The following is a 25991-nucleotide window of genomic DNA, read 5'->3' on the forward strand; positions in this document are numbered from 1 at the left end:
TGGGGGAGGTTGCTCAGAATAGAGGGTGTTACTGAGTCACACACAGGAACCTCATTATTTTTCCCACCAGGCTGTGGAGTTATTTGTCCTCAGCAAGTGACCAGGAGTGATTTCCAAGGCCCATTACACTAATGACCTAATCAATTTATCCTGCTCTTTTCTTTCAAGACACAGAGTGTCTTCCCCCTCCCTGTAGCCCTGCAGGCTGGCCCTGGGGTGTCAGCCCGAGTCTCCTTTTGGGGATTGATGGGCACTAATGTTCTGGATGGTGAGTGATGCCACAGAGCCCCTCACAGTGGGATTCAAGGCAGGATTCTTAGGCCCGGTATCCTGCCCCCTCCCCAGGGCCCCTGAAGCAGACTCCCCTGGGCAATGTTACTGTTAAATATTTGGCCCCTGGAGTGTGCCCAGCACTTTTGATTATATCTGGTTTCCTGTTCTCCTTGGGGAGGAAGAATTTCTCTGCAGGAAGTAGTTTAATAGTCTGAAAGCCTTATTTTCTTGCTCTTGAGATCCAAGTTTCCAGTTACAAGTGGCTGAGATCCTTGATAAGAGAGGAGGTGGGAAGGAGGGGACCAGAGCTATGAACTGTCACTCCCTCCCAGCCAAGGGCGAGGGAAGGAAAGAGGGAGGATTCAGTCCCTAACTATCCAAACTGCAGGACCGCAGAAAGACGTGGACCTCTGGCATCCCCCGGCCCTCCACCTCTCTGCACCCGTGTCCTTCCATGAGGAACAGGTGATGAGAAACAGGGATGGCCAGGCCTGAGGACCCTGCTCCGGTCTCAGCAGTTGACAGGACACTGTGTCATCCTGTTAGCATTTTCCAAACCCACGTGTGGGTTCTCTCGCCTCTGAGTGAAGGCGTTTGTAAGAGTTGGGTGGCTCACTCATACCTATACCTCTGGCAGGGGGTTCTTAGAGATGACTGTGCTCAGTTCTTCCTGATGCAGCTTTACTCCTGAACCATCTGAGTTTAACCAGGAACACAGAAATCATTTTAGGTGTTTACAGCTGAGGGCCTTATACCAGGAATTGGTGATGAAGCAGCCGAGACACAAACAGGGAGAGTGAAGTAACCCAGAGGTGAGTAACAACAGGAAGCTACCCTGAGGCAGAAGGACAAAGTGAGGAGGTGGTGATCCCAGAGCCCAGGGGCTGCAGTTGGCTGGTAGAAGCTGCACCCATGGTGGGTTTGTCTGATGTGTGGTGGAGCCATGGAGGAGTCATAACCACTGCCTAGTGCACGGCTGGGACAGGGAGGTGGACAGCTCCCCCCACCACCCATCCCCATTGCTCCAGCACTCAGTATTTCCCGTGGACCTGGATAGCCCCAGGGCTTGGGAAGTGCAGCCTGCCAGGGTCAGCCCCGTGGTGATACAAAGCAGGGCAGGGCCAGGAGAGAAAGCCAAGGGCAGACAGCTTCAGAAGCAGCGTGCTCCAGTCTCATCCCTGCAGTGGTGGCTGGCTTCTTCACACCTTTCTCACTTTGACTGTTCTGCATTCACCAAAGAGAATTCTGTAGGGCCTCTATGCCCACTCCCTTTTCCTTCTTTTTTCTCTGTCAGCTGTATCTTCGCTGATTGGTCCCATGGTGTGTTCACCATCTGATGGCATCTTCCTATTCTTTTTTTTTTTCGTTATTTTTTTGAGATGGAGTCTCGCTCTGTCACACAGGCTGGAGTGCAGTGGCATGGCTCACTGCAACCTCTGCCTTCCAGGTTCAAGCGATTTTCCTGCCTCAGCCTCCTAAGTGGCTGGGACTATAGGTACCTGCCACCATGCTCAGCCAGTTTTTGTATTTTTAGTAGAAATGAGGTTCCACCATGTTGGCCAGGGTGGTCTTGAATTTCTGACCTCAAGTGACCACCTGCCTTGGCCTCCTAAAGTGCTGGGATTACAGGCATGAGCCACTGCGCCCGGACTGAGCTCTTCCTATTCTAAAGTGGCTTATCGTTTATGTTCTCTGAGTCAGCCTAACAATCAGTCCCCAATGGCATCCAGGGGTGCCCTCTGAGGGTGTAGACAAGGAGAGGCCACCCCTCTGTGCATCGCTGGGCCTCCAACTAGAAGTGATCTCATCCCTGAAAAGGACGATTCATCAGGTAAAGGACCAATGAGGAGCTTGGGCATTCTCATGATGTCTGCTGGGAATTAGCATGAGATGAAGACTTGCTTTTCTGGGGTGCAGGCTAAGAGACTCTGGGGAGGCAAGTTCTGGCCAGGGAAGCCTCTGCTGGTCTCACAGTGTGCAGGGCAATGCTGGGACTCCAAGCCACTGTGGACGTGTTGGTGGCTGGCTGGTGGCCTGGTGGCAGTTTCTCATACATTTCATAAGAGGCCCTTGTCATAGCAGCCTTACGTTGCAGGACCTAGGCAGGGGACCAGGAGTTGTCTGATTCAGCAGTGGATCCCCTACAGCTCCCAGCACAGCAGGGAAAGAACCAGGGAATTATTTTCCTCATCCAGGGCATCATAATTGCCTTCAGGGCTAGGGTTATGCCTTTCTAATCTGACTGTCTCTAATTGAGCACCTATCATTTAATCCTTATCTCTTGTTCCCTGAGATGTACTCACATGGCAGGTCCTCAAGCAATCATTTCTGAATAAGTGGATGTATGGTTTCATTAATGCATTTTTACATGTATTTATTAATTCATTCATTCAACAAATAGTTATTGAGCACTGATATAGGTACTGGGGATGCAGTGGTAAACATGCCAAATAAAGGTTCTGTCCTAATGGGGCTTACATTCTACTGGAGTACTGGAGAGAAACTGATAATAAATGCATAGATAGATAGATAGATAGTGAGGGAAGAGAGGGTGTGAGAGAGACAGAGGAGGGAGAGGGTCAGGAAGTGATAAGCTGATAGATAAGATAGAGCTTATCTATCAGGAAAATTAAATCTGGCAAGAGGATACAGTGATAGAGACTGTTTTTCAGGAGAGTCAAGGATCTTCCCTTAGGACCTGCCATCTGAGTGGAGACCTGAGTGAATGGAGAATGCGCCTTCCCAGACATTTCAGGAGATGAACAGGAAGTGCAAAGGCCCTGAGGTGGGAGAGTGCCCCAGGTATGTAAACAAAAGAGTGTCTACTAGCATGGTGAGAGTAGAGTGGAGTTCAGGGAGAGTGAAGTGGAGTTCAAGGTAAGGGGATGGGCCCTTCGGGGAGAGAAGGGTCAGGGAGACTGGGGGAATGATACGGCACCCTCTGCTCAGTGGTCAGGATCAAAACCAGAGTCATCTTGTTGATTCTTTCTCTCACCTGGACATCTGTCTTATTTCATTTTCTGCTGCTATAATGGAGTAGCACAGTCTAGGTAATTCATAATGAACAGAAATTTATTTGACTTGTGAGTCAATAAACTAGCCTCTAGTTCTAGAGGCTAGGAAGTCCAAGACTAGGGGACCATGTCTGATAAGGACCTTCTTGCTGCCTCATAACATGCTGAAGGCATCACACAGGCAGGAGCTGAACTCATCCTTCAGAAGGACCCCACTTCTGTGATAACGAAACTGTTCCTGCAGTATTGGCATTAATCCATTCATATGGGTGGAGCCTCATGACCGAATTACCTCTTAAAGGTCCTACCTCGCTGCACTGTTGCAATGAGGATGGTTTCCAATATATGAGCTTTGAGGGACACATTCAAACCATGGCATTCTGCCCTGGCCTTCAAACTTCATGTCCTTCTTGCATGCAAAATACATTTATTCCATCCCAGTAGCCCTCAAAGTCTTAACTAGATCCAGCATCTACTCAAAAGTCCAAAGTCTGGAGTCTCATCTAAATCAGATATGGGTGAGGCTCAAGACAGGATTCATCCTAAGGCAAATTTCCTTCTAGTTGTGAGCCTATGAAATCAAAACAAGTTACATGCTTCCAAAATACAATAGTGGGACAGGAATAGGATAAGTATCCCCATTCCAAAGGGGAGAAATAGGCAAGAAGAAAGCAGTAACAGGACCCAAGTAAGTCCAAACCCCAACAAGCCAGACAACATTAAATCTTAAGAGTCTAGAATAGCCTTTTACTCCATGTACCACCTTCTGGACATATTGGCTCTACTGGGCTCAGCCCACGAAGCAACGCTCGTGGACTGGAGTCTCATGCCTGCAGCTCTCCCATGCTGGAGTTGCATGCTGGTGGTCCTACAGTGCTGGGGTCTGTGCAGTGGTCTCACTCCCATGACTCCAGGAGGCATTGCCCTGGTGAGGGATCTCTGTGGTGGCTCTGTCCCTGTGACAAGTTTCTGCCTGGGCCTCCAGGCTGTCCATGATATCCTTTGAAATCTAATTGGAGGCTGGCATGACCCCACAGCTCCCACATTCTGTGCACCTGCAGAATCCAGACCGTGTGGACACTGCCAAGACCTACCTACCACTTGTGCTCTCTGGAGCAGCAGCACAAGCTACATTTGGGCCTGCTTGAGACATGACTGGGGCTGCCAAGGAGCACTGTGGTGGAGCAGAGTCCTGAGGTGGCCCTGGGCAGCAAACGCCAAGGTCCCGCCTGGTGTCTGTGGAAACCTTGCTCTAAAGGTCCTCACCTGCCTTGAAAATCTCTGAAATGCCTGTGTGGTCACTCTCCCATCATCTTGATGAATAGAACCTGGCTTCTTTCTATCCATGTTATTCTCTTTAGCAAATGGTGTTTTGGCCACATCCTTAGTATTCTCTCCTGAACACACTTTTTAATTCTTTACATGACCAGGCTGAGAGTTTTCCAAATCTTTCCATTCTGCTTCCCTTTTAATGACAACTTTCATCTTTAAATCATCTCTATCTTCCTTCATTTTGCTATAAATGGCAAAAAGAAACCATGTAGCACCTTGAATGTTTTGTTGCTTGGATATTCCTTCTACTAGATATCCCAGTTAGTTGCTCTAAAGTTCTGCCTTCCACAAGACACAATTTCACCAAGTTCTTTACAGCTACGTAACACAGACCACTTTTACTCCAGTTTTCAGTATCTTGTTTCTTGTTTCCATCTGAGACCTCATCCAAATTTCTTTAGTGTCCAGATTTTCTGCGAGCATTCTAATCACGACCATTCAAATCATCCCTTAAAAGATTCAGTTGCTCCCTACAGCTCGTCTTCTGAGCTTTCACCAGAATTACCCTTAATGCTCCATTTATGGCAGTCTAGGCATTTTTTTTTTGTCTACTCCTCCAAACTCTTCCAGCCTATACCTGTTACCCAGTTCTAAAGCTGCTTCCACATTTTCAGGTATTTGTTATAGCAACAACCCCACTTCTGGTACCAATTTTCTGTCTTAGTCCATTTTGTGCTGCTATAACAGAATACCTGAAACTGGGTAATTTATAAAGAAAAGAAGTTTACTCAGCTCACATTTCTGGAAGCTGAGAAGTCCAGGATCGAGGGTCTGGATCTGACAAGGACCTTTTTTTCTGGCTCATCCTATGGCTCAAGGGTGGAAGGACAAAAAAGCACACTCTCAAGAAAGAAAAGAAGGTGGCCAAACTCATCTTTTATAAAGACTCCACTCCTGTGATAATTAACCCACTTCTGCAACAATGGCGTTAATCCATTCAAGAGGGCGGAGCTCCCAGGATCTAATGACCTCTCAAAGGTCCCACCTTTCATCACTGTTGCATTGGGGATTAAGTTTCCAACACATGAGCTTTGGGGGACACATTCAAACCATAGCAACATCCAAACTCAGCAGCAGGTCCTGTTGGCCCTGTTCCTAAATACATCTCAAAGCCATATGCTTCTTCTCAATTCCCATGCCGCCTGCTACAGCATCCCACCCTCATCTGCCTGGATGGCTAAAATAGCCTCCTGCTGGTTTTCTTGCCTTCCCTCATTCCCTGCTGCAACACATTCTCCACACAGCAGCCTGAGTTGTTTTTTAAAAACAGAAATTCGATTATATTATTCCTTTGCTTAAAATGACTTTTCCTTGTACTTAGAATAAACCCCAGAACACTTACTGCAGCCCTCTCAGCCCTAGGCCTCTTCTCTGACTGAGCCGGCCTCTCTCGGGCCTTCACCCCTGAGGCTCCTTCACACTAGCCCTCTCTTGCCACTCTGGCCTCAGCACCTCTCCCCGATGGTGCCTTCTGCCTAGAAGGCTCTGTCCCAGATCTTTCCCTGGCTGACTCGATGGTGGTCCTTTGGCTCTCGGCTCATTGTCTCATCCTCAGAGAGGCTGCCCTGCGTATCAGCAGCGTGCCCTGCCCACTCACTCACTCCTGGGTTACCCTGCTTATTTCGCTTGGTAGGTCTTTTCACTCTCTAAAATGATCTGGTTTATTTGTTTCCATATCTATTGCCTGTTTCTCTGTCTGCAGAATGATGCTTTCATGAGTCTGTTCTCTTCTATATTCCTGAACCCTAACACCTAGAACCTGGCACCTGATAGGTGCTCAATGAATACCCCTTCAGTAAATGAAAGGGTGAGTCTCAACCACCTGATTGCCCCCAGAAGGAACAAGACACCAACTAAATAGCTGGGCAGCACATGTATGTGAACAGGTCATTCTGATGGCTCAGAAAGAGGTCAGACTTTGCGGGAGGAGTGAGGCTCCCAGGCAAGGCACAATGGCATCCTCACAACTGCTTAGTCCAGGGAGATTTGCCTGGGGCAGGAGAGGCTTGCCTTGCGGGCCCTAGCCATGGCTCCCTTCTTCTGCTCCAAGCTTCCGCCCTCCAATCCTCACGTGTCCTGTCTTCCAGAGTGGCAGAGCCGGGTCCAATATGGGCTTTGCACTTAGACATACTGGAGTCTTAGAAATTCTTTTCCTGCCTTTTCCTGGCAGAGTGGCCTTGGACATGTTTTCTAATCTCTCCAAGTCTCAGTTACTGCAATTAAGAAATAAGAATAATGACACAGGTTGAGTATCCCTTATCCAAAATGTGTGGGACCAGAAGTGTTTCCAATTTTGGATTTTTTCAGATTTTGGAATATTTGCATTATACTCACTGGTTGAGCATCCCTAATCTGGAAATCTGAAATGCTCAAATGAACATTTTCTTTGAGTGTCTTGTTGGCATTCAAGTAGTGTTGAATTTTGGAGCATTTGGGCTTTTGGATTTTCACATTAGGGATGCTCAACCTGTAGTATCTAAGTGATAGGCTTGTGCTGAAGTATCAATAAAACCATGTCTATAAAGTCAGCGCCCAGGGCTGGGCGCAGTGGCGCACGCCTGTAATCCCAGCACTTTGGGAGGCCAGAGCAGGAGGATCACTTGAGCCCTGGAGTTTAAGATCAGCCTGGTCAACATAGTGAAACCCCCATCTCTACAAAAACACTTAAAAATAACTGGGCATGGTGGCCCACACTTGTCCCCACTACTGAGGAGGCTGAGGTGGAAGGATCTCTTGAGCCCAGGAGTTTGAGGTTACAGTTAACTGTGATTGCACCACTGCAATCCAGCCTAGGAGACAGAGTGAGAGTCTATCTCTTAAATAAATAAATACATAAATAAATACATAAATAGTGCCCAGCACATAGAAATAAATGTTAATGCTTACCAGCATTTTTATTGTTGTTATTATTGATCAGATAACTATTATTTTCAAACTCCTTCCTCACTTAGCCTCCAGAATATCCCACCCCTCCTATGGCAGCCCTGCCAGGGTGTCCTGGGAAGAACCAATAGCTCTCTCTGCCCTGCCCTATTTGGACACAGGATTTGTAGACTTCGTTCCCTCATTTCCACCTCTAAACCATATTGACACTCTTGCAGCAGCTATGATATGAAATCCTTTTCTGTTCAGCCACCAGCTCTTGCCATCACTGAGAGGCTCCACAGGAACCGCCTTGCATTTCTTTCCTCAAGTGATCCCTTTGCCTCTCAGGGTCTCTGTAGCCCATTGCTCTGGGGACTCAGTCTTTTCACGTTACCATCATCAATGAGAAGTTCCGACTAATAAACTAATTCATACTATGGAGTTCATGTCATTTCAGCTTTTAAAAATAACACACAGGTGGGCGTGGTGGCTCATACCTGTAATTTTAGAACTTCAGGAGGTCGAGGGGGCAGAATTGCTTGAGCACAGGTGCTCGAGACCAACCTGGGCAACACAGGGAGACCCCGTCTCAATAAAGTAAATAAATAAATAGCACACAGAGAAGGCAACTCTTAACCCAAAGGAATGTCTCATTCCTTGTGGGATTTTAGGCACTTTGAAGGAGATTCTGGAGGTGGGGCTCTCCCTGGTTGCCTCAGGGCTATTTTTTTTTTTTTTTTGAGACAGAGTTTCGCTCTTGTTGCCCAGGCTGGAGTGCAAGGGCGCGATCTCGTGATCTCGGCTCACCGCAACCTCTGCCTCCTGGGTTCAAGCAATTCTCCTACCTCAGCCTCCCGAGTAGGTGGGATTACAAGCATGCGCCACCATGCCTGGCTAATTTTTTTTTTTTTTTTTTTTTTTTAGTAGAGAGAGGGTTTCACCATGTTGCCCAGGCTGGTCTTGAACTCCTGACCTCATGTGATCCTGCCTCGGCCTCCCAAAGTGCTGGGATTACAGACATGAGCCACTGCTCCCGGTCCCCTCAGGGCTATCGTTAAGGTGCTGTCTGCCCTGCTGGCCTGTGGACGGGACCCCACTTGGTGTTTTCCTGTCTCTGTTCCGTTGCTCTCCCGTTCGTGCATGGTTGAGCTGCACACTCCTGAGAGCAGCATCTCCCTGCTTAGCTCCCAGCACAGCCCTCGGGGATGCTGTGGACTTGGGAGGGGCATTCCCAAGTCAGAGGCACCTTCCACACATCCCCACCCCATGCATGCCCCAGGACTTGCAGCCTCTGCTTCCTTTCCCACGCGTAAGGAGAGGTGAGCTTCTCCCCTCGCCCTGGGAGGCAGCCCTTCCTGTGAGAGCCTGCCCCACCTCAGCCAATGTCTTGGGTCCAGCCCTTTCCCACCAGGAAGAAAATAGCAAGAAAAACAGATGAGAGCTGATACCCTAAGCTGCAGGGTCTGCTGGGACTGGGTACTGGAGGAGCCCCAGGAAAGCTTTAACCCCAGGGGCTCCAAGCGGTCAGAAGGGTGAGGGGTGAGGAGAGAAGAGGGGAGGGAGCCACCTCTATAGCTAGAAGTTGTCTCTTCCCTCTCTCCTGTCAGTGTCTAGACTGTCACTGTCTACCTCTCCTGTCTCCATAGGTCATCACTGCCCTGATGTCAGTCCCAGGCTAGATCCCTCAATCCATAGGCTGGACGGCAGCACCAGAGGTCACCTGGCCCACCCCACTGACTCTGGGTGGTGCCTTCCTTGGGCGAGGTCTAGAAGTTCCCCTTTTAAATCTAATAGGCAAGGGATATTTTCAACCTGCTGATCATCTGCATCTCAGCAACCCACAGTCAGCCTGGCACCCTGAAGGTGAGCTGGGCTTGGAGTCAGGAGACCCAGGCCAGTGGAGCTTCTAATCTGTGAAATGGGCATTCCCTTATCTACTGTGCTCACCACAGCAGCGGTTATGAGGATTACCCGAGATAGGACTGAGAAAGGGATTTGTACATGATAAATGTGGTATAAATAGCAGATGTGATGGGTGGTAGGGGTATGCAGGACACCTGACCCCGTCCTCTCTGAAGCAGCAGCTCTCTTTCCCTGCTGAGGTTCACCTGGGGATCTGGCCCTACTCTCCACTGTGTAGCTGCTGAGATAGCATCTCTCAGCCTTCAGAATGACCAACGTTCCTTTGGTCTTTTCCTGTAGACTCATTCCCAGAACTTTTTCCACCATGTCTAAGAGGACACGTGGGGAACACTTTGAGATGGTCAGGAATAAGATGTGAGGAAGATGTTTAAATAGCCCTTAGGCTGTGTTTGCTGAGCATCCAGAGATACTGGAGTTTTCCAGGTGGCCATTTGTCTAGGAGCTTGGAGGGGTAAGAAGAGCTCAGGCAAACGAATACTGGTCGGGTGTTTACAGAGTACTTGTACACATAGTATCTCATTTGACCCTCCCCCTCTGAAGTAGGTCTCTTTTACAGAGGAGACATTGATCTAGCAAGTTGCAGACTGGCGGCCCAAGTTTGGGTCTTCTGACTCACAGTGTCTGTACCAGGCCTCGTCATTCTGCTGAGGATACAGAGGAGGGAATGGGCTTCAATTACAGCAAGAGAGTGAGGATTGGATCTAAGGAAACTTCAGAGTCACAAGTGAACCAGTCACCTCTCAAGGCCCCTTGGTGGTGGTTTGGGGCACAAGAATCCTATGATCACAGAGTAGGAGAGGAGAACTGCTCCGAAGGTGTTGGAGTCATCTAGTCCTCAATTTCTTCACTGGGACAATGAAGGGATAGAAAATGAGATTCCAAAGGTCTCTTCTAGTCCTTATCTTCTAGATGGGGTGGAGAGGGGGGCATCTGGTTCCTCCCACTCTGCAAATTGTCTCCCTTCCTACCTCTATAGCCTTCACAGAGCAGGTGGGCTTTGATGGATGGTAAAGGATCTAGGAGAAGCATTGTCTGGGGTGAGACAGACTTTAAGCATCATCACCATGCAGGAGAAAGCCACAGATTCTGCATCCCTGGGGCAGAAGGAAACAGTCGGCAGCCTCTCCCTTCACACTCCTGGGTCTCAGAAGCTGTTTACATGCTCAGGAGGGCACTCCATCCATTTCAGAAGCTGCATTGGAAAATAACAACTGGGCAAGCTGCTGCTGCTCAGCCAGCTCCTCAGCACAGAGCTGGGCGAGACCCAGCCCTTGGCACTGTCTCCAAGGCCAGTGTGTAGGCAGAAGCCATGATGGCTGTTGGCTAGATTGGTTTAAAGGGAAGCAGGAACCCCTGAGATGTGAAAACACCCAACCCTTGTGGCTCATGAGCAGCCTCGTCATCCAGATGTTTCCATCTTCTTTGTGGGTCATGACATGAAAAAAGTTAGAAAGTTCTGGCCCTTGACTCAACTTATTTCCTTTAAAGAACATATCATGATTTGTAGTTGTCTTGTTTATTTTCTTGCTTTGGTGTTACCTGTCTCTTCACCCAAAATGTGAGATATGTAGAAACAGGGATCTTTTATCTTATTCTCAGCACAGAGAGCAATGCCTAGCACAGAAAGCACTTGACAAATGCTTGCTGAATGAATGCATCCATGTATGCGTGCGTAAATGCTTGAATGAATGAGTGAAAGTATCCAGCATGTAGTAGATGCTCAGTGAATATCGGTTTTCTTTCCTGAGCATCATTTTTTTTTTTTTTTTGAGACGGAGTCTCGCTCTGTCACCCAGGCTGGAGTGCAGTGGCTGGATCTCAGCTCACTGCAAGCTCCGCCTCCCGGGTTTACGCCATTCACCTGCCTCAGCCTCCGGAGTAGCTGGGACTACAGGCGCCCGCCACCGCGCCCGGCTAGTTTTTTGTATTTTTTTAGTAGAGACGGAGTTTCACCATATTAGCCAGGATGGTCTCGATCTCCTAACCTCGTGATCCGCCCGTCTCGGCCTCCCAAAGTGCTGGCATTACAGGCTTGAGCCACCGCGCCCAGCCGCCTGAGCATCATTTCCAGTTAGCTTGGGAGTGCAGGGCTGGTTCTTGAGATCAAGCCGTTAGGAGTTAAGTGCTGCACAGTGACTGGAAGGGGAAACAGGAGGTTAATGTAGAGGTGGGAGACGCGGTATGGCAGAGGAGTATGGGACAAGGCCAAGAGAAGGGCGGTTGTGTGAAAGATTTTTGAAATGACAGTTGTGTCTGCTGGCCTAAGAGAAGGGATGGTTTGTTAATCACCTGGGTGTTTCGGTCAGTGTAGACATGTTTTAGGAAGCACGGGATGGCGCTGCCACCTTCCATGTGGCCTTGGGCAGATCCTGTGACGACTTTGAACCTCAGTTTCCTCATCTGTCGATTGGGTAGCCCTCATTCTGCCAGTAACTTCCTACGTGATGAAGGCTGTCATGAAGCAAGGGTGAGATAACCAGTGGGGGCGTGCTGAGCGCATGGGAGGAATTTTTACTTTTCCTTGAAATTCCTAAAGGAGCTCCTCTGTGATTTTCTATTATTATTTTTGTCGTTAATCAGGATTTCCTTTCTCTGCAGGAGAATGAGCCAATGCATGGCAAGCACTAAGTCTTAGATCCTGAAGACTCGGCCCTCAAGCAAAAGACATGCACCTTCCCACTCACCGGGTCCTGGATGGGGAGGGTGCTCCTCTTAGAGGCCCCTGGAGGCCAGATGTGACTCGGAGGGGCCTTTTGAGGCAGCTAGGAGGCAGATCCTAACACTCTGCCCTCTTCTCCTCCAGATACAAGATGGTGGTGACCCCCCGGAAGGCGGCGGTGGCCATCGCCGGCTGCTGGATCCTCTCGTTGGTGGTGGGGCTGACCCCTATGTTTGGCTGGAACAATCTGAGCGCAGTGGAGCGGGCCTGGGCAGCCAATGGCAGCATGGGGGAGCCCGTGATCAAGTGCGAGTTCGAGAAGGTCATCAGCATGGAGTACATGGTCTACTTCAACTTCTTTGTGTGGGTGCTGCCCCCGCTTCTCCTCATGGTCCTCATCTACCTGGAGGTCTTCTACCTAATCCGCAAGCAGCTCAACAAGAAGGTATCGGCCTCCTCTGGTGACCCACAGAAGTACTATGGGAAGGAGCTGAAGATCGCCAAGTCGCTGGCCCTCATCCTCTTCCTCTTTGCTCTCAGCTGGCTGCCTTTGCACATCCTCAACTGCATCACCCTCTTCTGCCCATCCTGCCACAAGCCCAGCATCCTCACCTACATTGCCATCTTCCTCACGCACGGCAACTCGGCCATGAACCCTATCGTCTACGCCTTCCGCATCCAGAAGTTCCGCGTCACCTTCCTTAAGATTTGGAATGACCATTTCCGCTGCCAGCCCGCACCCCCCATTGATGAGGATCTCCCAGAAGAGAGGCCTGATGACTAGACCCCACCTTCTGCTCCCACTAGCCCACATCCAGTGGGGTCTCAGTCCAGTCCTCACTTGCTCACTGTCCTGGGGGTCTCCCTGAGCCTGCCCCAGCTGGGCTGTGGGCCAGGGGCACGGGGGAGGCTCTGAAGAGATACCCACAGAGTGTGGTCCCTCCACTAGGAGTTAACTACCCTATACTTCTGGGCCCTGCAGGAGGCTTGGGAGGGCAAGGATCCTACAGAGGGAACGGGTGTCCAGAGGCAAGAGTGTCCTGAGCCTCCACCTGCCTGACCATCCCATGAGCAGTCCAGCGCTTCAGGGCTGGGCAGGTCCTGGGGAGGCCAAGACTGCAGAGGAGCCACCTGGGCTGGGAGAAGGTGCTTGGGCTTCTGCAGTGAGGCAGGGGAGTCTGCTTGTCTTAGATGTTGGTGGTGCAGCCCCACCAACCAAGCTTGAGGAGAGGAGAGCATCCCCTCTGAGACGGATGGAAGGAGAGAGGTCGAGGACGTACTGGCCTGGCTGTCTCTCCTGTTCTGTAGGAGAGGGTGGCCAGAGGCAGCTAAGGGGCAGGAATCAAGGAGCCTCCATTCCCACCTCTGAGGACTCTGGGCCCCAGGCCATACCAGGTGCTAGGGTGCCTGCTCTCCTTGCCCTGGGTCAGCCCAGGATTGTACATGGGAGAGGCAGAAAGGGTAGGTTCAGAAATCATTTCTGATATTTGCTGGAGTGCTGGCTGCATGCCCTGGGGAGTGAGCTTGGTGCAGTAGGTGCTGGCTTCAAACAGCCATGAGGTGGCAGCTCTGAGCCCTCCTTCTTGCCCTGAGTTTTCCAGGGAGGAGCCTGGAGTGTAATTACCTGTCATCTGGGCCACCAGCTCCACTGGCCCGCCCAATGCTGGGCCTGAACTGTCCTAGGTGACCCCATCTCTGCTGCTTCTGGGCCTAATGGAGAGGAGAACCCTAGACATTCTGCCTGCCTGGGGACGGAGTGGACGAAGGAAAGGGTCTGTAAGGACTCAGTGTTGACTGTGGGCCCCCCTGGGGTGGGTTTAGCAGGCTGCAGCAGGCAGAGGAGAGCACCCCCCGAGAGTGTGTGGGAGGCCTTGCTGTCATGTGAATCCCTCAATACCCCTAGTATTTTGCTGGGTTTTCAGGGACTTTGGAAGCTCTATTGCAGCTGTCTGGGGGTCTAGGACTTCAGGGATCTGGGGAAGGACCAACCCATGCCCTGCCAAGCCTGGAGCCCCTGTGGAGGGGGGGCGAGGCGGGGGAACCTGGAGCCCCTGTGGAGGGGGGGCGAGGCGGGGGAGCCTGGAGCCCCTGTGGAGGGGGGGCGAGACGGGGGAGGGGAGGTGGTCATTGAGTTGACCTTCTGAACATGAGTGTCAACTCCAGGCCTTACTTCCAGGCCCTTCCCTCTGTTGGAAATGGGGTGCCCTGGCTCCCAAGGGAGGCCCATGTGACTAATAAAAAACTGTGAACCCTGTGGAGAGCACATTGCTGGGCGCCCACTCCCACCACTGTTGAGGGCAACAAGACAGCTTCAGCAGAGAGGAAGCAATGGCGGGGGCCGGGAGGAGCTGCGGGAGTGGGCCTGTGGAGGCGTTCAAGGAAGGAAGGTTCCAGAGAGGGTGTGTCTGTTTCCATAGTTACACACTTGGGGTAGCAAACCCTGATCAGGAAGTGAGATCCTGAAAACTCACCTGTCCAGAACCCCCAACCCCCACCCCAGCCATGACACCCTGAGACCTCTCCCACTGGCATCTTCCTCATGGTGACATATCTGGAGAACCCCTCATGGTGAAACATTCAGACACCCCCGCCTCCTGGTGACACAGCACCTCCCCCTAGATGATGTCGCTCAGTGGCACAGAGGCCCCACACTGTAACACCACGCATGTTTATTGGAGTGCTTCCCACCCAGCGTGCAACTCCACAGGGCACTCCAATCTCTGTGCCTTCCAGCACCCCTTGAGCCCAGATAGCCTGGCCTGGGGCCTACCAGGCCCAGTCCTGAGTTCTGGACAACAGCCTCTGTGGGAGGGAGGCCAGCAGGTACCAGGGGCAGTTCCATCAGCCGTCGCTATGGAAGTGGGGGTCTTGGACATCTCTGGAGTTTGACTGTGGGCCTGGCGGACCTGACCCTTCAGGCCTGCAGCACCTGGAGGAGGACATGCTTCCTGAGCCCCTAGTGTGAACAGACCTCGGCTGCAGGCCAGAGAGGTGCAGAGAGGGGAGGGGGAGCAGCACCCTCTTTCTCACCAGGCCTCCCTCCCTCAGGACCAAGCCCAAGTCTGAACTCTGCCCACTGCAGTTCTGATACTTCTGTACTTATGCAGAGCCTCAGAACCACCACCAGGGGAGGGAAGGCAGGGAAAGGTTGTTATCCCCAGTTTTCGGATGAGGAAATGTGTCCAAACAGAACACCTTTGCTGAAGGTCACTCAGAGCTGGGAGTAGACTCTGGTCATGTGGCGGTCCATGGAATCAACCCCCTTCCGGACCACACCGGCATCGCCTGGCCCTGCAACATCACTGCGAGTCTCTCGACATACGTGCTAATTGCCTGTGTCCTCAAGTTTGTTCCCAGAGCTGATCACCACCTTCCCTTCTCACTCCCACCCCCTGCTCCCGGCCTCCTCTCTGCTTCCGTGCCACCCGCAGAGTAACAGAGGGGGTGGGTCAGGCCGTTTACCTGGCTCCTCATCACAGCCTCCTCCTTTGGCTCTTCAGTGCGTGGCTGAGGCTGGAAGAGAGTCTACAGTTAGAGTTTGGGGGAAGTGGCGGGGAACTGACAAGGTTCACGGTTATACACCCTCTTCTACACCTGTCCACCCTCCCGCTTGACCCCAATCTTATTACCCCTTCTCTTCTGCCTTGATTTTAAGCTCTCTGCTGCCTCTAGTTCAGCTCCAGAGAGGTGCTTACTCCTGCTCTCCCATCCTCAAACTCTCACCTTTGACCTCCAGCCGGCAGTCCACAGATGCCTCCCCCAGCACGTTGATGGCCTTGCAGGTGTAGACCCCAGAATCAAAGGGGCTGGGTTTCCGGATCTCTAGGGTGCAGACGCCTTGCTCAGAGAGGGCGCGGTATTTGGGGTTGCCCTGGATCTCCATCTTGTTTTTCATCCAGATGATCTTGGGCTGGGAGGCATGGTCAGAAGAGAGCTGGGGAGGTGTGGACTGGAGCGGGGCACTCAAAGGCTATTCCCAGGCTTAGGTGTGGATGCCTGGAGGATTTCTCAGCCCTGCTGTCCCCATCTGCCCCCACCAGCCCAGGGCTCAGCAGGGCCTGGACCCTCACCTTGGGTGAAGCTCGGACACTGCAGAACAGCTGGGTGCTGTAGCCAGGGGTGGAGGTGTGGTCAGCCAGGGGCTGGGTGAATGAGGGGGCTTCTGAGAAGTCTCGCTCAATAAACCCTTTAGGTTTGGCAGCAATATCTGGGTTCAGGGGAGAAAGTCGGGTGAATCTGAGCTTACAGGAGTGAAGGAGACCTGTTAGGACTGACTGTGATCCATGATCTATGGATAGCAAGTCGTGGCTTATTTGCGGGAACTTGGACAATCTCAAAGAGGCAGAGAAAGCTGAGACTGTAGCTGGGTGGGTCAGGGTGGTGAGCAGAGAAGAGAAGGTGGAAAAAGCAGAGATGAGAGCATCTTGGCAGAAGGTGGAGGTTAGTAACTCAGAGATGCCATGTTTCCTTTGTGTTTGTCATTGGAGACTTGACTGGCTTTCCTTTTCTTTTTTTTTTTTTTTTTTTTTTGTTGAGACGGAGTCTCGCTGTGTCGCCCAGGCTGGAGTGCAGTGGCCGGATCTCAGCTCACTGCAAGCTCGCCTCCCGGGTTTTACGCCATTCTCTCGCCTCAGCCTCCCGAGTAGCTGGGACTACAGGCGCCGCCATCTCGCCCGGCTAATTTTTTGTATTTTTTAGTAGAGACGGGGTTTCACCGTGTTAGCCAGGATGGTCTCGATCTCCTGACCTCGTGATCCGCCCGTCTCGGCCTCCCAAAGTGCTGGGATTACAGGCTTGAGCCACCGCGCCCGGCCGGCTTTCCTTTTCTAAAGAAAAATTTCTTCCTAATTCTGTGCAGTTCAGGCTAGTGTTAAAAAAATTTGCCTTCTGGAACCCACACAGACTGTGGGTCAGAGAGGGCCTCAGGGCACACAAAGGACAGGGAAAAGGGCCCGGGGTTTAACATTTGACGCAAGAGGGTCAGGTGCCTGTGTGGAGACAGTAAATACTCCTATCTCTCTTGTCCATCTATGTGGTGTGTATTAGGGTTGGGAGGCTTGTTTTTAGCAAACTCACCCTTTTTAGCACACTACCCATCCATGCACAGGTCACCCTTTAGATTCCCTCGGGCACTCTCTGCCTGAAACTTGGCAGATGCACACGCATCTCTGGAATAAGTACACAGCCTCCAAAGGGGCATCTTTCATTTGTGTGGATTTGCTCTGATGTGTTTGTTAAAATCAACCAGCCACATCCACTACTTTACAGCCATTCTGTGTGTGTGTAGGCATAGCTGTGGAGTGAGGGGACAGCACGTGTTCCAGGGGCAGACGCCCAGGAGAAGCCCAGAGAGAGGGGTGCAGAGATGCCAAGGAAGAGGCAGGGACAGGGAGAGAATTAGCACAGCCAGCTCTGAGCCCAAACCCACCTGCCTTCTGGATGTGGGCGAGCTCCTTGGTGACGGTGGCTGAGGCGCTGAGTCCACACAGGTTTTCTGAGAAGACCCGGAAGGAGTACGAGTTGCCGATGATGAGGTCAGAGATGGTGCAGGTGGTTGGGTGGTAGCGCTCCAGCACTGTGAACCATTGCTGCAGGGCTCTGGGCGTCACCCTCATTTCTCACCCCTGTCCTCGCCCTCCCTGCTTACCCTGGAGCCCTCTCCTCACAGAACTCATTCCATGCCCCCAACCCTGGGGTGCTGAACCATCCAGCTTTGGACCTCAGGGACATTGAATTGGAAGAAGGGCTCCCTGGGTCACTCAGGTGACCTCTGAAGGGTCCTCAGAGAATCCTAGAGCCTTCATGTGCAAAGTGTGGCCCACAGATGTGCAACTTCAGCATCACCTGGAAGCTTCTTAGAAATGCAGGCCTTCAGCCCCCACCCTGGACCTACTGAGTCACACTCTGCCTCTTAGCAAGCTCCCCAGGTGGCTCATGTGGACATTAAGATTTGAGAAGTGTGGCTCCAGAGCTTGAAAGGCTTCAGACAGCCCGGGCCAGCCCTCCTCACAGTTTTCAGGAAGCATCTGAGGTCCAGAGTGGAAAAGTCTTGTTAAGGGCCTCCTAGGGAGTCAGTTTAGCAGTGGGCAGACCAGAACTGGATCCCTAGACTCGGTCCCTAGACTCAGTGGGATGGGCCTTCTCCACCACCTTGACCACTTCGTACCCCGACCCCGCTCTGCCTCACCCCTGTCTTTTTGTCTGCCTTCTGCACCGTGTAGCCCAGGAGCTCTGTGTTGCCTGTGTCCTGGGGTGGCGTCCACTGAAGAGCAGCGTTGCAGCCCCAGACGTCCAGGAGCCGGGTGCTGCTGGGAGGTCCAGGTTTCTCTGTAGGCCCAGAGTGCGAGGGGAAGTGAGGGTGAGGGCCAGGCTGGCCACAAGAGCCCCTACATCCAAGATTTGGCTCCTGCCACACTCCCTTGGCCTGCTCCCATCAGCCGTCAGCTCTGGGATAGGCGGTCGGGGGCTCCAGGTCCCCCTTGAGGCAGCACTGTTCCCCTGGCTCCATACCAATCACCAGGATGTCAATGGCTGCCTTGGCCTCCAGGCCTTCCACGTGCACGGTGAGCTCGTAGCGGCCCGAGTCAGAGCGCTGGGCCGAGCGAATGAAGAGAATGGAGTCCTGGTCCCCAGTACGCACGCTCACCCGCTGGCTGTCCAGGGCATGGCCGTTGTGGGTCCATGTGGCCTGAGGCTTAGGCTTCCCCTGGCAGGGAGGGGCCCCAGGGTGAGTGCAGGGAGGTGCCAGCGTCCCCACACCCCCTTAACTCCAGGAGTCTCGAGCTGTTCTCGGGGAAGCCTGTCCGTTTGGCCCTTCTCAGGAGGGGCAGCAGAGGCTGGAGCCACAGGGGCTGCCCTGAGCCACATCCTCCAGGTGTCCAGCCCGCTCTGGGGCCCACCTGCCCATCTCCAGGCTGAGAATCACCAATGAGTCATGTGCATGATTGTGGGAGGATGAGGCCGTCTCGCTGGGTCTCAGCCCGACCCTTGGAGATCCTGCCACTTCCCAGGCTCCCCTTAAATGTACCTGGTTCCCACCTAGCCTCTTACCCTTGGTGGGGGTAATACCCACCTGGAAGGGGATTTGCAGGTTGACCGTCTCTCCCACCTGGCGGATGTAGGTCTGACGGAGGTGGCGGGGGACACGGATCTTGGGGGCCTCTGGATCAAAGCAAGAGTCCGGGCTTAGCAGTGCAGTGGGGTGGCTGATTGGGGTTTCTGAGGTGGGGCAGGGGATAGCTGGTGAGGGATGCTGGCTGGGAGGAGGGTCCTGCATGTGCCTGGCTGCCGTGGGGTCCCTCCTTGCAGGAAGGGTGAAGCTTTCACTCCTGAGGTCTAGGGGCCCACGTCCCTTAAGGGAGCAGGAGGTTTCAGGAGGTCAGCGCCTCCATGGTGTGAACTGGTAAACATCCTGGGCACTCCCTTGGCGCCTCGACTCTGCCAGGATGGGATTTGCCTTGCAGCCCAGGCATTCCCAAGCACCAGATGGGCCCCAGCTGACTCTCTGTCTCCCCCTGCTGGGGAGCTGGTGCTGCACCTGTCTGGCTGCACTTCTAAGAAGGGGAGGCCACTGCCATCTTCCTGCTCTAATACCCCCGACCCTCCACAAGCCCAGGACTTTCAGAGAAGTCCTTATGAAACCCTGTTTGTCCCTTCCTCTGTATCCAGGCCTTATTGAGAGGATTAGGATCTTTCCTTCCTAAGTGAAGCCAGGGCAGGTGTCCCCCTTCTTCCTCTGTCACCCTCCCATAATCTGTTAGTCTCAGAGCTGGGAAGTCCTTCCTGAAGTCCTATTTCAGCCACCTGTTATGCTAAGGAATGACCTTCTGACCCTCACCTGGTCAGGGGCAACCACTGAAGCCCCGGGGTATTCTAAAGGGAGCTGCAGTGGCCACCACCCCTGTCCCCCTGGGCGGGTGCTGGGCCCATGACTGAGGCTCCTTTGCAGCAAACAGGTGGCAGCAGTTGGTTGGTGGCATGCAGGGCGGAGGAGGATGAGACAGTGAGAAGGAACACGGTGTCTCTGAGGATTAGCTGAGTGGGCACTTGGCTCTGGGAGCTCAGGCATGGAATGCTCTAGGGACAGCTGCAGGGGGTCAAGAATGCTTGGCAGCTCCAGGTGGCTGAGGAGGGACAGCTGAGCAGTCAAGGATCCTGGACAGGGCCCCCACTCTGCCCTGCCCGTGACAAGCCTGGCTGTTCCCCACTTATTCACAGCCTCCTCTCCCTCTTCTCTCCAGGAAATCCCCTTCTCTCCTGCCAGAGGAATTTGAATGGAGAAGTGGGTGCTGAGTCTGGCTGGGTCCATCAATGCTGGGCCTCAGGGGCCTCTCAGAGTCTGAGCTCCCTGGTTCTCTGGGGAAGGCCCAGCACCCTCCCAACCAAGAGGCCTTCCTGGCACCTCCAAGACTAGAGTCGACACAGCCATACTGCAGCTGCCAGGTGGGGCCACATCTCAATCAGAGCCAAAGGCTGGGAATGTCCTTGGGTTTTGGGTGCCACTGGAGAAGACACCCTGAAGTCAGTGGGGCATGAGGGTCCTGTGTAGGCATCAGACTCTGGGACTGCCAATAAAAGGCTGGGTGACCTCAAGGGATGCTCTGGGCTCCTTGGGATCTGTTTGGCCTCAATAGTCTGTGAATCTAAGCTCCCTAACCCCATGGTTCCCATGTCTCTCAGGCCTCAGAGCTGAACATTTCCTTTTGAATCCAGCCTTGACCCCTCCTGTGGATCCCCTCTCCTTCTGGAGGCCTTGTCTAGAGCTACAGAGTTCTGTTTAGCCTCTCCCAGGAACCATCCATCCCCTTGTGGAGGAACAAGAAGGAAGGTGGAGAAGGCCTCAGGCCACCTGCCTGCCTGTGTCTCTCCTCACCCTGGGGGACTGTGCTGTCCCCAGAGACCTCAGATCACACCAAATGACTCACTGTCATTAACAGACTGAAACCCGATCAGCTCTGGGAGGGGAGCAAGGGGAGGACTGAGGCTAATGCACCTTGCAAATAGAAATATTAGCAATGGGGATGGCAGCTGGCCTGCGGGGCCCCAGTGCGGTACGCCCTCTGCGATGGAGAAGTCTTCATGGACCTTTCGCAGACCCTCTTTCCTTCCCACTAGGGCCATGGTGGGACAAGGGGCAAGTAGGGCCTTCTCTTTGCTTCAAGACCTTTGAGAGAATCTAGAACCCAGGACGCAGGAAATGGGCAGAAAATGAGTGTTTATAGCCACTGGAAGAATTGAGATTAGATGGGAGAAAGAACAGATGGACTCTTAGCATTGAGCAGGTGACCCAGGGAACTTGACCTTTTGTTTCTGAGCATCAGGAAGCCCCTTCCTCAAGGCATGGGGGCTGGACCACTCAGGGAAATGGCTTCTTAGACCTCCAGAGACCCCTTGCTGCTGAGGAACCTGGAACTTTCTTCAGGCAAGATGTGATAGTGTGTGGCTTGTGCATGTGAGTGTGGGACGGGGGAAATGACTGCCTGGCTCCCTCTACCTGCTGGCCTCAGTTTCTCCATTAGATGAGGTGTTTGGGAAGGGCTGGGGAGCTGAAGGCCAGGATGGGCTTTACCGATATTCTCTCGGATGTGGACGGGCTGGTCCAGCATGGCCGGCGGGCCAGCTCCTGCAGAACTCACTGCAGACACCCGCAGGAGGAGCTTGTCTCCCAGAGCCAGGTTCCGCACGGTCTGCTGGGTCACCATCATGGGCCGGGCACTCACAGGCACCCACTCCGAGGCTGAGGGGATGGAGAGAGTGTGAGGTCTTGGCAGTGTGGCCACAGGCACCCCTCTCCATGGGGCTTCTTTGCCTGCTGGTGATCTGGGGAAATCGGCCTCCCTCTTTGGGCCTCATTTTTCCCTTCTTTGCCTTCCCTGATTTCTTGTCAAATGGCATAAAAGACACCTGATGCTAGAGCCCTGAAATCATGGCCAGAGATGAGGTTGTTGAAGCCCAGAGAGGGTTGGACACAATTGCAAAGTCACACAGCAAGGTAGGGGTAGAGGCAGAGGCCAGGCTGGACTTGGGCCATGGAGGGGGACAGTGGCATCAGGGATGTAGCCCCCATACTCTCACCCCATTCCTGCTTTCTCCTCACTGTCTCTTATGCTAACATTCCCCTCTCCTGCTCCTCCCTCTCCACTTCCTACACTTCCGGGTCCTCTGAGACTTAGCACTTCCTTCCCTTCTTGCCAAAGGAGAACCCGGAGTCCCTTTACCCTTCTCTTACTCAGAGACTCCTTGGAACTGAGGACAGGGGAGCCCCTCAACCCACCTACCTACCCTTTCTTGCTCTCCTGCTGGTGGAGCAAGAAAGGATAGGTGGGTTGAGGAGCCCACTGCTTGCATCACCCCCTTCTGCGTCTCTCCCAGACTGACCAACAACAGGGCCTGCGCACTTGTCCCTGCAACCCTCCATGACAACGTCCCCTGGGTGTATGCAAAACTTAGCCCAGCACTCACCTCCCTCTCTGCAGAGCTCCAGCACATAGCCCTGGAGGCCCAGTCTCCCCAGGCTCTCTGGGGGCTCCCAGCTCACAGTCACAGAGCTGTTGCTCACATCCTCCAGGGTCAGCAGCAGTGGGGCACTGGGGACATCTGGGGAGATGAAGAGGTTCATGGCCAAGAGCTCCCCTCCACCCCCGACATGCCTGCCTCCCTCCTTCCCTTGCCCCACCTTCAGTCACCTTCACTTGGGGGTGCAGGCTTAGTGGTTGTGGGGGCTGCAGGGGCCTGAGGGGCAGGGGCCTGCGGCTTGGGCACCTGCTCTTCCCCGGTGGACTCTGATACTGCCACTTCTCGGGGAGGCTCTGCGGTGGGCACCTTGGCAGATTCAGATGCAGTCTCTTCTGTACTGCAGGCAGGGTCCTCGGAGGTGGTTTTCTCCATCATTGCTGGACTGGCTGGGGGGCCAGGCTGGAGTGTGCAGGGGTCAGCCGTTGGGGGACCTGGGCCTCTAGGGTGCCCGGGACACCTAGGTCCAGGCTTATATAGTCAGGGGCTGCCCCACCCCCAGCAAATGATTCCCAGCTGTGGGGTCAGGTCAAGCAGGAGGACTGGAGGGTGGAGAGGCGCCCAGGCCAGGAATAGCTCTGGGGGAGGAACCACAAGGGCCCCTTGAGGAGTCACTCCCTCATCCATCACCCCGACTGGCCTTCAACAGCCAGGGTGCTGGTGCCCAGCTGGGGGAGGGCGCAGATGGGTGAGATGGGACAGCAAGCAGGCCGTGTGCCAGGTGTCAGGGCAATGGGAGGAAGAACTTCTATCTGGAGAATGAGCTCAGCTCAGGCTCTGTGTGTCTGGCCTCTATGGGGCCACTTGTGCCCAGAGCTTCTCAGACTGGGTGCTGGGGCCCTGAGAGTTTGGAACAGTCTTCCTTGTGAGCACTCCCAGCTTTGCCTCTGGGGCCCACATTCCCCGGGCTCCCACAGTTCCCAGGGACTCTTGCTTGTGCTGTATGAGGCTGAGGGCCCTAGAGAGAGAGAGAATTGAGATGCTGAGGGTGGAGCTGCTTGGAGGATGGTCCTCCAGCATTGGAACCCCGGAAAGGGGGACTAGTCCCCTGGCTCCTGTCTCTGTTGGGCAGGTGGTAAGGAGCTGGTCTCCCCTGATGCCTGTTGTGGGCCTCAGTTTTCCACCTATTACAGAGAACCCCTTGCCCTTCGGGGTGGGGTGCAGTTGTAGGCAGATCTTGAAGACAGACGCCCCAGTGGAGGAGAGCACTCTGAAGCTTCTAGACTCTTCCAAGCAGGCTGTGGGCATGGGCTTTCTCAGTGTGCCAAAGGAGGCAGATATGGCCAGATTTCTAGTTGTTGATTCATTTATTCAATAAAATGTTAAGACTGGGAATCACTGGAAAGCCAGAAAACACCATGTGTCAGGAAGGAGGGAGAGCATTAAGAACTTTTATTGCTGGTGTTGGAGTAGTCACTCCGGAAAATGTGAGAGTTTTACTAGTGCCTAGTAAAATGGATGAGGTGCCTACTCCGTGACCCAGCCGTGCCACTCATGTAACACCCACACCTGCCCCAGGAGCCGTGAAGAAGAAGGTTCACGGTAATGCTATTTGTAATTGTAAAATGTGGGGGAAACAGCTGTCCCTCAACAGTGTGACGGATAAATAACTGTGGAGTGTTTATGCAAATATATAAAGCAAAGCATGGGGTCAAATGAGCAACTTCAGCTACTCACAGACCCAGTGATGAGCAGAAGAGCAAGGCACACAGAAATGGTGCATCTCATCTGTCTCATCTACATTAAATCCAAATGCAGTCAACACCGGGCTCTCTTCTTCAAGGTGCATCCGTAGGTGGTAAGGCCAGAAAGGAAGATGAGGCCAGTACAAAAGTTGGGATGGCGATGACCTCTAGGTGGAGGAACAGGGTGTATGTGATCATGATGGCTGCAGGGGTGCTAATGGGATTTCCTTTCCTGACCCGGATGGTGGTTACACAGGTTCTCACTACATAGTCATTCTTCAAATCAAATACATCTATGCACTCTTTAGCATGTAAGATGTGCTCACAATTTAAAAATAAGTAAATGTGATTTCTTCAGGGCCCTCAGCAGCATGCATGCTCTTCCCTTTCCTGGGGACTGGGGACACCAGGGTGTGGCTGCCTCTCAACCCTGCTATCTCGGCTGGGGAGTGGCAGTGCAGGGCCTGGGAGCCTCTGGATCTGGCCCTCCCTGGATGCCCTTGCCCTCTGCTAGGTGACTCCATGTCTTGCCAGGCAGGGAGCGGGTCCTGGAACCACAAGGGCCCCTTGAGGAGTCACTCCCTCATCTATCACCCTGACTGGCCTTCAACAGCCAGGGTGCTAGTGCCCAGCTTGTCCGATCTCCATCCTTGGCCTCTGACTCTGCAGCTGTAAGCGAATGTGACTAACCCCACAGGACCCTGAGTCAGCCCTGGAGAGCCTGTCCCAGGCTGGGGGAAGGGCGGCCCCAGGGGAGGGCGGTTGGCTGCCCATGAGGGCTTGCAGCCTTGGGGTTTCAAAGATCCCTGTGCGGTGGGGTAGACAGTGGCAGGGATTAGGGAATACTTGGCCCCACCAGCCAAAGGTGAAATACCAGGTACTCCCTCCCCACAGCCCACCCCATGCCTTGCTGAGTCCTTGCTTTCTTCGCCTTCAGCAGGGCTATGACCTTGGGATCAGTAGCATCTGCCCAGCTCCAGCTGGTTCACATTTCAGATATTTCCTCCTTCCCTCCACTTCAAACCAGAGTCACAAACCATCAGGCCAACTTGTGATTATCCCAAGTCACAGATAATCCAAACATCAGAGAATCCACAAATCAATTCTCTTTAGTTTTGGAGTGTATATCTGGAGTGTCTTTGGATAAAGGCATTCCTGGGGCTCTGGGAATTCAACAGAAGCCTGATGAGAGCATCTCCATTTCATAAAGGCTGGAAATCTGTCTATTCTTCTGAACCACCCCATCACATCCTCCCGACCTCCTATCTCAGTCCAGCTTGAGCAGAGGTACTTTGATCTCTGGATGGGTGGAGTGATGAGTGTTAGGGGAGGGATGAGCAGAACAAAGGGCTAAGCCCGGCACTAGGACTGTTGACAGATTTCAGTCCAGCAATGGAATGGGTTGCTTCCAAGGTAATGAGCTGCCCCTCACTGGGAGGCTGGAGGGCCATCTCTTAAGCACTCTGAAGGGACTCCAGTCCCAATAGGCAGGAAGGGTGCATGAGATGACATCTGCATTTCCTGCTGGCCCAGAGAGTCCCGAGTTCAGGGCTTTCTAACCTGGTCCTGTGATGAGCTCCCACCACCTTCCCGTGGGTCGGAAGAGATGGAGCGTTGGGATGAAAAGACTTCTTTCCCAGGGCCTGCTAACCTTCAGGAAACAGAAAAAGTTTCTTTCAACAGGGAATTTAATTTAGAAATCTGGATGGCAGTGACTTTTTTTTTTTT

The 25991-nt window shown here is 53.1% G+C and overlaps 2 protein-coding genes across 6 annotated transcripts in view; one reads left to right on the forward strand and one right to left on the reverse strand.

Moving 5' to 3' along the window:
- Positions 1-14320, forward strand: part of ADORA1 (adenosine A1 receptor) — a 39906-nt gene extending 25586 nt beyond the window's left edge. For all 3 annotated transcript variants that reach the window (XM_033199506.1, XM_033199507.1, XM_033199505.1), the window contains one exon: positions 12211-14320. In XM_033199506.1, coding sequence (XP_033055397.1) covers positions 12211-12850 — 640 coding nt within the window. In that variant the 3' untranslated portion in view covers positions 12851-14320. The remainder of the gene's footprint in view (positions 1-12210) is intronic.
- MYBPH (myosin binding protein H) lies at positions 5807-25981 on the reverse strand. Of its 3 annotated transcripts, none has more exons than XM_033199503.1 (11): positions 22752-25981; positions 22528-22662; positions 21560-21802; positions 19139-19227; positions 18577-18772; positions 18254-18393; positions 17495-17654; positions 16137-16273; positions 15790-15976; positions 15529-15579; positions 5807-6832 (listed from the first exon to the last, which is right to left on the reverse strand). In XM_033199503.1, the coding sequence occupies exons 1-10, from the start codon at positions 22954-22956 to the stop codon at positions 15563-15565; spliced, it is 1509 nt and encodes a 502-aa protein (XP_033055394.1). In that variant the 5' UTR covers positions 22957-25981; the 3' UTR covers positions 5807-6832; positions 15529-15562. The 3 variants fall into 3 exon arrangements, with proteins under 3 accessions (XP_033055394.1, XP_033055393.1, XP_033055395.1); XM_033199502.1 differs by lacking the exon at positions 5807-6832 and adding an exon at positions 14716-14995; XM_033199504.1 differs by lacking the exon at positions 5807-6832 and adding an exon at positions 14716-14995 and having other exon boundaries at positions 21635-21802; positions 22752-25978.
- Positions 25982-25991: the final 10 nt, after the last annotated feature.

Source organism: Trachypithecus francoisi, unplaced genomic scaffold, assembly GCF_009764315.1.
Source record: "Trachypithecus francoisi isolate TF-2019V2 unplaced genomic scaffold, Tfra_2.0 Lachesis_group5, whole genome shotgun sequence".
NCBI classification, from domain to species: domain Eukaryota; kingdom Metazoa; phylum Chordata; class Mammalia; order Primates; family Cercopithecidae; genus Trachypithecus; species Trachypithecus francoisi.

Bases quoted from the DNA above. Each gene is read 5' to 3' on its own strand.
- MYBPH (XM_033199503.1), bottom strand. From the start codon at position 22,956: ATGATGGAGAAAACCACCTCCGAGGACCCTGCCTGCAGTACAGAAGAG. The intron at 22,663-22,751 runs GTGACTGAAGGT...TCATCTCCCCAG, and splicing joins GCCTGCACCCCCAAGTGAAG to ATGTCCCCAGTGCCCCACTG. The intron at 16,274-17,494 runs GTGGGTTTGGGC...CCCTGAACCCAG, and splicing joins CGCCCACATCCAGAAGGCAG to ATATTGCTGCCAAACCTAAA.